Consider the following 12,382-nt stretch of genomic DNA (forward strand, 5'->3'; position numbering starts at 1 on the left):
CTGTTTCTCACTTGGGGCCTGGCAGCATCCATCCAGATGGAGGGTTTATTTTTGTTTTTGTTTGTTTACTTATTCATGCATCCAGCTATTCGGGGCATCGCTGGGGCTTTCGTTCCACCACAGAATGCAAATCGCCACGGCGGCTAATCCACTTTCATCTCTCCCTTGTCGACATCCAACTTCTCTCCACGTTTCCCCAAGTCTCTCGCAGTCAGGACATCTCTCTTTCATTCAGCGGTGAGATCTGGCCTGCAGTGACCAGGCCGGCCCACCTCCAACACTTGTCTCTGCTCCATGCATGTCAAACATGATGCACCTCTCACCTCCCACTCACCTCACTCACTCATCTTGAAGACATTCTTCCCTATTTCCACATCTTCCCCTCCTCACTTTCCCTGACCCTGGCGCCAAACAAGGCCTCACGGCAAGAGTAAAGTTGTAGCCACACAGCCATTCCTCATGCCGTGGAGGGCTGTGGGAGCATCCGTAATTGAGTTTGGAAGAACATGAGTGGATTTGCTCCTCGAGTTGTTACAGTAAAACAATCCAGATTAATCAGCAGGCAAAATTGTCTTTTTTATTACCTGTCTTATCCCTCCATTCCCATTCTTTCTCCTTCGTTTTTTTCCCTCAAGTGGAGTAGTAAACATGCACACACACACACACACCTGCAAATTAAGGACTGGGGCCTCTCTGAAAAGTTTCTCAGGTCATTGTGTCAAGCCTTTTGTCAGGGTTGGGTGGTTGGACTGCAGGGAGATAGTGATAGAGGGGAGAGAGGGAAAAACAAAGGAAAGACATCTAACAGGTGCATGACTGCTGTCCTTCGGGCACTTGTGTTCTCTGTGCTGTCTGTGGCAGTAATGGTCTCTGTCTGCCCAGGTCTTAGGAGCTGCTGGGGCAGCAGAGAAGGAGGGCGAGTGGAGGGGGCTACTGTGCTCAAAGTCAGACAGTTAGAGAGCAGGCAGCAGAGCAGTAAGAGGAGGGGGTGTTGAGTATTGCAGCTGGCTGTGTATATCTAGGTGGCTGAGCCTGAATTCAGGTGTGAAAATAACACAAAACCAGGTGCATAGAAGTGAGAATGGAGAGGAGATGAGATTAAAAGCAAGTGCGGTTGTTGCCTCTCCACCTGGCCATAAAGCAACACCCCCCTCCTTCCGCTGAGGCCTTTGTTTCACGGCTAATGGTCCAGGTTAATTGCACAGGTGACTTTCTGTGGGGGAACAGATGGGCTCAAATGTGTTCAAAAACAATCCACTGCAAGCAAAAAAACTAGGAACGAGTTTTCCTCTCCTCTTCATTCTTCTTTTTCTTGCTCCTCTTCTCTACTGGAGTCACAGAGGGCGACTGCGGTGAGGTTAAACTCTCAGTGTGTTCCTCTCTCAGAGTGGTTTCAATTTATCAAATACGAGGCCTGTAAGCTCTCATTAGATCTCATTACGGTGCAAATTAGGCTCAGGAATTTGCTTGTGGAAGGATAGTGGAAAGCAGTGAATAATAGACATCTCTCCTATACTTCATTTTGTCAAACACTTTGATTTGGTTAGGGAGGAGATGGGTTGTATTAGAAACCCATACGTATTAGACAGAAGCTTTTTCGAATTCTAAGAATTATTTGTCTCTCTTTTCCCCTGTGAATCTTGAGGGCTCCGTGTAAGCCATCAGAGATTGAGTTCTCAATCGATCTGCTGTGTTTTTTTCTCCCCGGAACAACATGCAGGAGATGACAGATACCAAATTGAATTTATGAACTGGCTCTGGTGATACTGCTGTGTAATTATAGGAATGTCATGCCGCTGGTGTTTAAAGAGAGAGCCCATCATTATATTCAAAAAACATACAAGGCTTTCTGCTTGCTTGGTTGCTTGACTGAAAAGCGTTGTCACGTTTCCGAGGTGACAGCTGTTCTTTGACTTTGCAGAACATATCTTGAATGTTGGAGATGAGTGATTTTAATTGGCAGAAGTAAAAGTAAAATATGTTAACATTATTTGCATGGAGGCTTCAGTGATCCATTGGTGTTTCAACTTACTGATTTTGCCATCAGCATAGGTCACACAGCTGACATTAGCCATAGTACGCTCTCCGTCTCCCTTACTCTAACTATCTATACATTTCTCTTGCTGCCTTTTATTTTATTTATTTTTTTTATTATTCCTGTCTAAATTATGCTCACTTGTTATGTGAGAAATCTCCACTAAACGTTTTGTTTCGTTAAGTGAAGCCACTGCTACCAAAATAATAGCCATTATAATTGCAAATCTACAATATGCATGTATTGCTTAAAATGTGTAGGTTGTTTCAACTGTGTGCCTACGCTTGCATACTGCAGTGTGTGTTTTAGAAATAATTAATGTTACAGGGCTATGGTCGTCAAGTATCCACAAGGATGTTTTATGACCTTGTGTCTACCCTAGTCCCTCTCAGTAACCCACTCCACCACACACTACCTCATCCACAGAAACTCCTTCCTCCTCCTCCCTTATTCTTTCCTTTACATCTTTCTTACGATGGTGACACTTACAGTATCTGCGCTAATTCTTTTCCGATCCTTCCCTTTCCTCCCTTCGCTATTCCATTTGAATTTTCACTCCTGGGATTGATGAATGTGCATTGCAGTCACTTTCTTACTATATGTACTTTTTCTTCTTAGGGAAGAAACTAATCTGATGTGTGAACTTTTTATGCCAATCCCACTGAGAGCACATTGCTCTTGTTGTCCCGACTAATTAGAAAATGTGACTGTGCTGCTTGTAAATATATTGCAGACTGAGCCAGTCCCCGGGCTCACAGTTACATTTGGCACAGCCTCCAGGTATGACCAGATATCCAGGTAAAGGATGGTCGGGATCAAAGCGAAAGATATGGAACAGATACACCCTCTCTCTCTGGGAGGTAGAGTTTCACACAGCTTTACACTTAAAGGTTTAACTGTTTAAGAAAATACCTAAAAGTGCAAAAGCCGCAACCATGTTCCACACTTCCACAGGCTTTAATAAGATCATTACGGGACCCCAGGGCTGTCTGCTGAGGTGCCCACCAAGGTGTTTCATCACTGGAAGGGTTTGTCAATGTCTTGGGTCTTAGCCCATCTTAACCCATTTAGAAAGCAATTTCCTGTGTGCAGAGCGGATCTTTCCTCTTGAGAAAGATCTTTGGGCATAAAAAGGTTAGCTTTTCTGTAATTCCCCACCATGCAATGTACCACTGCCGCTAATGAGAAGCAGATGAATATTTGCCTTAGGTTTAACAGCTCAAAATATGATGAGTGAATTGCAGGAACGAGGCAGAAATGTCTTCTAAAGTGGGCAATGTTACAGTACGTAATGAAGAAAGTTTGCTTTGAGGATTACCGGAATAAGTGTAGTCAAATAATATTCAGTTTTATTTTTTTCTCACTAAGTGCTTACCTTGTCTGGGTAGATTTGTAGAATATATACACATACTGTATATGTTACTAAGTTAACACATTTTGAAGGCTCACTTTTGAGAATTTCTTGCTGAGAGAAAGGCCTGCTCAAGTTTAAGATTTAGACAGCTTAGGACATAGTTAATTGAGCACTGTGAAGTGACTGGGGAGCATGTTTCCCATTTTAGTCATTTTGGTTCTCTGTGTCTGCAGTCCTCCCCCTGAACCCCAGTCTTCTAGGGCTCCCAAGTCCTGGCCATTACAAATGATGAATTGTGCTACAGTTAAGCTAGAAGTAGGACAAATTGATCAAAGTGTCAGGTGCCCCCTGTGATGTTTAGGTCTCCATGAAGAAGGCAGTGAAGAAGGAGCTGTCAAAAAGTTTCTTGTACCACGGAGGTTGTAGATAAATGTTTACCTGCCACTTAACACGGTCTGCCTTCGGTTAGACTCACAATGTGTCCTTGTTAGCCTGCATAAGGAGGTGTACCTAAGATCTTGGGAGTTGATATACTTATAGAAGCTGCAAGTTGTTCACTATATTGTTCTTCAGGTCCACAAGAGACGAAACCCGTGCTCCCTCTTTTAAACCAATGAGCTCGCTATCTGAGGTGTAGTGCTGCAATTTGAGATAAGCACTACTTGGCTCGGCTTTGGTTTTGTTCTGATAAAGCTGGTCTAATTAAGCTTGATTTAATCGGGATTGCTTTTAAGCACAGCACACAGCCGGAACAGATACTTTGATTTCAAAGTAGCCCTTGGGAAGGACTTGAGGAAGAAAGAGAAGGAATAAGATAGAGAGTAAAATTAGTGACTACGACTGAAGAGTTGCTTTTCTAAAAATTTGCATAAGATATGTTTCTATTCTTAGTTGTACTGTCTTCTTTTACTTGAATGATTGGGTAGGTTTGTTGCTGAAGAAGGGAAAAACATGTGAAGGCCTGACTTTATCTATTAATTTCAAAATATGTCCCATTTCCTCAAATTAAGCGGGTACCATTCTGTGTCGATGTGTTCTGTTCATAAATTAGGTTTACCCCTGCGTCTCTTTGAGCGCACACAAGTAACAAATGATTGATAACCTCACTACTTGGGAAAGTAGGCGGTGTCTTCATTTCTTTTTCTGAATGTTTCTCTTCTGCTGTAGCTATAAGACCACTGCAGAAACAAGTTGCCTTGGCCCTAATGGTTAACACTGGGGAAGCGCTTGTTCACTCATATATGCAAAGGAACTGATACCCAGTCTGCAGCTCCACAATAACTCACCCTAATGATCCTAGTTTAAAATAATGTCTGATCTGGACCAGAATGATAAAAAGGTTGCCCCTCTGACTCATTAGTATTAGGGCGTAAAGATAGATGACCCAGATATGGAACCCAAGCTTATTTTTGAACCCCGTTACCATTGAGCAGTATGCTGCATGTGCAGGGCGTGAGTACAGCTAGTCATGCTGTTGGCCTTAAAGTGTCTCATACCTGTCTCTTCAGCCTTGCTGACTCCCTCCACTTCTCTGGTTTCATGGATCCACACCACAGCTGGAACGGTGGGCAAGGGGAATGTTTTTCGAAGGCCGGTCTCGGTGTCATTGACTGAACAATGATAGAGCGCCTGGGTATTGAGCGGCTCCACACTAAATCTTTGTAAAGAGCACTTAGCTCCCCTGCGTTAGCCACAGAAAGAATATCTGTCAATGACCATCACTGGATGCTTTCATCCTGAGGCTCCTCTAAACTCTAAACTTAACTCTTAAGTGTATTTTCCTCCTCCCCGGCTGTTTGCTGAAATAAAATGACAGGCCTGAGCAGCAGGCCTCTGTCTCAGCACTCCTCGTTCAGAAAGAAAGCACTTTGTTGCTGTGATCTAAGGTGATTTTTCATGCACTTGTAGATAGATGGAACCAACAGTACAATACAATCAGACCTTGAGTATGTGTAAATGTGTTAAGAGTGTTCTTTTGTACTTCGTCTCAGTTTGTTCGGGTACACATTGTCCTATGAACATCTTCTGTGATCTGTTCTCTTACAGAAGGAGATGAAACTGGTGTGATGGATAGCCTGATGGAAGCTCTACAGTCTGGAGCAGCCTTCCGTGATCGGCGAAAACGGACACCGCGCAATGGTAAGGCAGCAGAAAGAATCATTTATATGTTTTTTTCATGCATAAACATGTTGCATGCCTCTTTTAGTTGCTATTAGTTGACCTGCAACACAATTTGCTGTGTCCTTGTATATAAAGGAAGAATCTCTCCCATTTCTATGTGTCTGCTAATTATATAAAGCAACAGTACACATATGTAATATATGTCCGTACAAACAGGTGGCGAAAAAACAAGCACATATGTGTCCTCGTACAGGTCATTTGAAATTAATTGTCCCTTTCCCATTCATAAAGCACTTAGCAGGAGGACTAAGGCTGATTTAGTGTAATCCTGGTGTTAACATATTCCATTCTGCCATGATGAATGGGCCATGCCCAGGGGAGTACCACCTAGTAGGGGTGCCAGGGTCAATTGAAATGCAAGTCAGAGTTCTGCAGAAGAGCCACAGGTGCTGTCATCACCACACTGGCAATCATGTTAGCAAAAAGTCTGGAAAAAAATAAAAATAAACAGGACAATGTCTGGATTGGATGATTTTGTTATGGACAAGCTACACACTTCAAATCCAAAGTTAGAAATGAAATATTCTGTCCGTTGCTATCTAAGCCTTCAAGTATTTATATGTTGCTAAGCAATTTGCTACTTGCCTATTTAGCGCAGACAGGCTGTACTTACTTAAAGTGTTTTAAGTACATTATGATGAGGTGGTACTTTTAAATTCAGTACATTTTGTACTCACATTCTAGCATGTCCTGTGTGGCTTTCTATTTTCATTGGGCAATAAAAAGGTTGGTTGCACAGCCAAGACATACCAGTTAGGCCCTTTGCAATTCCTGGGTCACTTCTTCTTACCTTTTTTCTTTTTATTCTTTTTGCCAATTGCTTTTTGCTTTCTTTTTCAGCACTCACATTCTAACAACATATATATTAGCTTATCCATTATATTCTGTTAAATCTGGCTGTACAACTTGTTACATTTGTGAATCCCAATAAAGCAGCAGAAAATGACATTTTATAAATAAAAAAAATAAAAAAATAATCACATTTAAAAAATAAAACTGCCTACTTATTTTGATAATTTAAAAAGACTGAATGGTAATATTCCAAGTCAGTCAAAGCAATTAATTTCAGAATGTATGGAAGCTCATTTAAGTGCATAAATATAACTTTAACATTTTCCGTCCTAACCTTAGCATTTGAGTGAAACAACTCAGACAAAATATAGTACACACCCAACATACTTTCCTTCTGTTTTTACCTGCACCTTTTTCATTCCATATTTCTGATTTCTGGGTATTATGTGAGCCTTTGTATGCGCTCAAATGTTTCTGCAAGTGTGTCAGCAAACTTCAAGGGTTTTGTTTTGCCAGACCCTCTGAGTGTTTCTCCCAATATCTGAAATGTGTCACCTCTGATGCATTTTCTCTTTTCCTTTTCCCCATCCTTCCCTTGTTTTTTTTTCCTTTTTTTTTTTTTTTTTTCTTTCTTATCACCAACATTGTTACAGGTGATCAAAGTCCTTCCAGTCCTGTCTCTCGGTGGCCGGGTGCTAACTATGGTAACAGAACTCTAGGTGTGTGTGCATTTAACTACTACCTTTTTAACCCAGACCAAACACTGCCCTGCATCCTACTGCACATATCCTGGCTGCATAACTCACTTGTCCTTCTTGTCAGAAAAGCTGAGCTGGTCTATAACATGCAGAGTCCTGTGCTGTGTTACTACATTTGACTTAGACAAGAAATGGGATGTTCAGAGGAATAATATGCTGTAATAAGGTTTACTGTATGAAAAAAAAACAGTCACATTTAGATTTAGATTAGTAGTGAATTTAATTAATTGTTGAATGATTTCTCAAGAACTGTCACATGCAACATGGATCAAACACTACTGGTTTTCCTTCTCTCTGAACTTAACATGTCTCAGTGGCACATCACAAGAACTGCCTAATTAATTAGCAAGTCTCTTATCACAAAGCAGGTGGTCGCTAACACCAAATACTGTTTGTAGTTTATAGTGTACTCTATCACATTTATTGGGTTACATTCTCTTTCCACATATATTTGCACCACATTTGCCATTTCGTATTCTAAAGCAACTATTTGGTTAAATCTTTGGTTTTTCTCACAGAAAATATACCAAATTATACAATTATACCATATACCAAATATTAGAAGTAAAGTTTAGAGTCAAGACCAGTGAAAATCACAAGAATTTATATCAGCTGGAGCTGGAACTGACAAAAGTCTACTTACAGAAATATGTAAATGTTGCAGCTTTTCTCATTAGTAATGGCATACCTTCCGGTCATAATATTACATATAAAATGTTCATGGGTGAAGAAAAAAACTTGGCTGGACAGACTGCAATAAACATTAGTGCTTGTACTGTTAACTGACATGGTGCAACCATGGAAGGTATGAACGTTTCCCTCAGGTACATCCCTTGGAACACAAATTTGAAATCCTAAGAGTGGTCACACTACTTGAAGAAGTCACTCAGCACAGTTTCTGTCTTATAGAGCAGCTACAGTTATCCTATAATTTCTCTGCACTCCTGATTAGCCTCTACTGTTAAAGCATGACATCACTTCCTGTCTTGTGGCAATGTTTAGGAAGTATTTTGCTGGAAAGGTCTGTATGGAAAATCAATGCTTTGGTCACTCACACTGTTCTGTTTTTTGTAAATTACCCTGCTTTTCCCATTTATGTTTGGTAAATGTCAAACTGATGTGCATTCTGCAAACTTTATCACTGTTACTGTTGTGGCTGCAGGTCCGAGTACCTGGCATTGAGCTGGTGTATATCTGTATAGATTGATGCTAAAACAATGAATGCTAGTTTCCTATTTTTCTGACTATTAATGAAGTTGTTTGCTAACTTGACGTACCAGATGGATTATCACACAGAACTATCAGACAAGCCATTTGTCATTGAAGGCGAAACACAACAAGCTGCATTCTGAGGAGTTTCGAAAGGTAGCAAGCAGTCAGTGTAGCTTGCTATATATGTAGTAGAATGAAAAGAATACGTCATTGTTCTTTTGTGTCATGACACTTAAAGCATGCCTGTAGCTGCCAGTAGCTCCTCAGAGGACACTGACTAGTTGAACCACTGTGGTTTGGCCGCAAGCTTGAAGGCTAGCAAGATGAACTGTTGTGTGATCCTGTGACCTAATGGGAATCCAGCTGCCTTGGAAAGGTAAGGAGCAAGCCATAGCGAAAGCTTTGTGACACTGGCCCGTGCTCATCAACATTGTGTTCTCAAAAAATAAAATCATGTGTAGGAACGGCAGATTTTGTTGCTGGGTGTCTGGTTGCAGAAGTGCAACACTTGAAAAGGCCCAGAAAGGACATGTGCACTATATAACCTAGCATGGGCTCTTTAAAACTATCACTGTTGCCTTTTTCACAAATATGATTAGTATTTTAGTACTGTTCTGTATGCCTGACTTATTTTTGTGACAACCTGAATTGCTGTGGCCCCTCTGATGGCTCTTGCATGGCATTGTGCATCAGACTCTTTCCTCGTGCAAACTACTGCTAAGCTACCAGAATGTATTATGCATTCACAGCTCCATGTTTATTGATACAGAGCCCAGCCCTGGTTTGATAAACAGCTGTGTAGATTCTCTACTCGGAGGTGTTGAGCGGGGAAAATCCTTTTTCCGGCTCCATGGATTTTTTTTCCTGAATGGAATTTGGAAATTAATTCAGTTGCTATAGAACATTGGAAGAATATGCCTCATCTTATGAAATGGGACAAACAGAAATCTTTACCCTAAGTTTTCAATATTTTTACAAAAATCTTTTAAACCCAAAATAGAAACAATGAACTTCCACAGTGATGGTTACAAAAGGCATCTCAGTCACTGAAAGCAGTGTTTGGGTTGTTGCTCCTGTGTCCATAGTCGGCTGTTTTTTGGCAGTATTCAAAGAATTATATTGTAGTTTTTGGGTCAGCGCTGCAGCCCCTTGCAACATATTTATGTACTTTGCTTTCTCTCTGACTCTGGGACTGACAGCATTTCAGTGCCTGAATTTACTGGTAGAGAACACTCTCTGAGAAGTTATATCAGACAGTGTGCCAAATCTATTCAATCCTGCTTGTCATGTCTGTTGTAATCTCATGCTTTAAAGCTTGATTAACCTCCTGTCATCCTTAAACGAGCAGCGTGTACCAGAGAGAGTCTCTCAGAGTCGCACAAGAATCTCCACTTGCGTCAAAAGGAGTTCATTTAAACCCAGCATGTCGTTCTTTGTCGTCCTTTAGGCTAAACTATCCTTCAGCAGACTACCTCAAGTGTCAGGCTGAGCGCAATTCTCAGCACCGCCAGTCACAATTACACCCAATTCCGGAAGCATTTCCTATTTCCTTGTCTCCACTTTGTGGAAGATGGAAAATCTAACCCGGGAGGCCATACTCATGTGTTATGTAATTACAACAGCCATTCCTAATTCAGCACAAAGAAACTGGATGGATTGATGGAGACCAGACAAGTGACATGTCTGTTGTGGGTTCATTCTTATTTCAGGAGGATTATTTGTAATTTATTTAGTGTTGTTGAATCCAGTTGGTTTTTGCTATTTATTACATTTTTATCTTGCTTTTGTATTTTTTTATATAAATTATCTAGCTGAAAATTAAGTTTTACAAAAAAGATATGTTACCCTACTCCTCTTCTATCTCGTATTCCCTTTCTTGTGAGACAGTTACCTGGGAATCTGGCAGGAGATTGGTGGGTAGAGAGCAGGAGCCGCTCATACATCCTGGCTCATCGATTTTCGGTCAGGGATGAAAGCCACAGACTCAGTGGGTCTTTCATACTGGGGGGCATCCCAAAAGACACATCAATCAGATTTCAAAGAGAACCAAGCCAATCTTATTTATTTACTGCCTTTTCAATGTCATTACAATCCCAAACCAGGGCCTCTCTTCCTCTCGCTGCCCCAATCTCCTGCTTCACCTTCACAGGTCAGTCCATCAAAAGTTCCCTCCTCTGTTCTGTATAGAAAATCTCTTTGACTTATTTGACATTGAACAGAAAGGGACCGTCTTATGCCCATTAGAAAATAGAGATGCAATGGTACAACGCTTGTAAGGGTTGCAGAATTTCAGCCTTGAATCCCAGCAGTTAAACTCAGCTGGTCAGGCCGGAAAGTGAGCCCCTTGTATGTTTAATGAAGATTAAATTACCTATTTTCTCTCATGAAATTTTAAAGGAGTAAAAGGGATGAATCGGCAAAGAGGGAAAAGTGCCTTTAAGAAGGTGCTGGTAAAGGTAAAGAGCATCCTTGTGTTCTCTAGCAACCTTTTTTTAATAGCTCTTACTTCTGTTTGTTACCGACATCACCCTGATGCAGACAACCACAGTATGTTCGGCCTGGCAGCTATTTTCTCATCTTTCCCCTGATCTGGGGAAAAATCCGACGTTTGCTACTTAAATTACATCACAGGAAGTGATAGTGATCGTAATTCCCTTAGCAATTAATTTGCTCACACATATGTTGTACCCATCGTTTTATCTCGCTTTGTTGTCTCTCCACCTCTCTGGCAGTTGTTCTCCTGTACGGTTACACACACACGCGCACACACACGCATTCAAGCTTGTATCATATATCAGATAGGGACTGTTGCTGTAGGGTGCCTCTGAGTTAAGGGCTAAAGCTCTTTGCCTCCACAAGCTCCTGGCCTCCACTTCAGGTTGTTGATAGATGTTATTCATTGGGGCAGCCCCAGAGGCGATCCTACAGGAAGTGGAGCTAACATGATTTGGGGCAAAGGGACCCAGAGGGTGTCGGTGCCTCATGCTACAGCTCGGATGGCTTAGTAGATGCAAGATATCAATAGAGTAGATGAGAGAAGAGCTCTGTAGAGACGTGCCGCTTGAAATCTATCACCTGTTTCTTATAGATAAGGATATTTATCAGCAGCTAAAGGGAAAGGCAGATGGGAAGGAGCTGAGGCATGGAAAGCTACTCCATTAGATATTTGATGTCCTAGGGCATAGACAAAGCCATTGTCCCTCCCATTGACCCATAGGGCATTTCTCTGGACCTGATCATTTTTCATCCTCAGCAGAAAACCCATCAAGGAAATATAGATGAAGACTTTATGTACCATTTGAGTACCCTTGGCGCATAACTGATAAGTTGCTTGACTCTGCCAAGAGAGGACGTAAAGTAAGTGAAGTGTGACATGGAGCCATTTTGAGAGGATAAATCATATCTTAATACAGGCCCTCTCTCTGAGTGGACACCAGGGGTCTCTCACCCCTGCCCCTGCTCTTAAGTAACCTCCTAAACCCTTTCCTGTTTGAATTACACTGAAGCTATCCACTTGACTACGGGATATCAACAAGGGGCTACAAATTCCCTTTTAAATGCCATTATATCCTTTTACAACTCCCTGTCGGGGAAGACTTATCATGTGGAGCCTAACTTCCTACAACAATGCTTATTTTTTTTTCTTTTCCTTTTGTTATATAGCCAATGGCCTATCCTTATAATGGACTCTCAACACCTATTTCCAGTATTGTCTTTGTTGTCACAAGACTTGATTTAGGTAAAAAGTGCTCAACCCTCCCGCCTAGTGGACCTTCAGCAAACAACTGCAGAGCAAAAAAAAATAATAAATATCTTCTAACTTATCATATTCAATAACATCCTAGAGCAATTGCAGTGGGCTGTATGCTTTTCTTGCTCACTTTCCAAACAATATTGGCTTTCAAGTATGTGGGCAGTTATGAAAGGTCACCCTAAGTGTAAATTGTCAATAGTGGATCAATTTTGGAGGGCAAATGTGCTTTGGAGGCCCCATAATGGAAGGTTTTATCTTATTTTTACCCAAGGCACATTCACACAATAAGATTGATG

The 12,382-nt window shown here is 41.3% G+C and overlaps 1 protein-coding gene across 5 annotated transcripts in view; it reads left to right on the forward strand.

Annotated features, from left to right (window-relative positions):
- diaph2 (diaphanous-related formin 2) overlaps window positions 1-12,382 on the forward strand; it is a 421,882-nt gene that overhangs the window by 309,493 nt on the left and 100,007 nt on the right. For 3 of the 5 annotated variants that reach the window (XM_084549616.1, XM_084549617.1, XM_084549620.1), the window contains 2 exons: window positions 5,436-5,528; window positions 7,016-7,081. In XM_084549616.1, the coding sequence (XP_084405742.1) occupies window positions 5,436-5,528; window positions 7,016-7,081 (159 nt within the window). The remainder of the gene's footprint in view (window positions 1-5,435; window positions 5,529-7,015; window positions 7,082-12,382) is intronic. The other 2 variants (XM_084549618.1, XM_084549619.1) reach the window with 1 other exon arrangement.

Source organism: Chelon labrosus (assembly GCF_963514085.1).
Source record: "Chelon labrosus genome assembly, chromosome: 8".
Classification (NCBI taxonomy): Eukaryota; Metazoa; Chordata; class Actinopteri; order Mugiliformes; family Mugilidae; genus Chelon; species Chelon labrosus.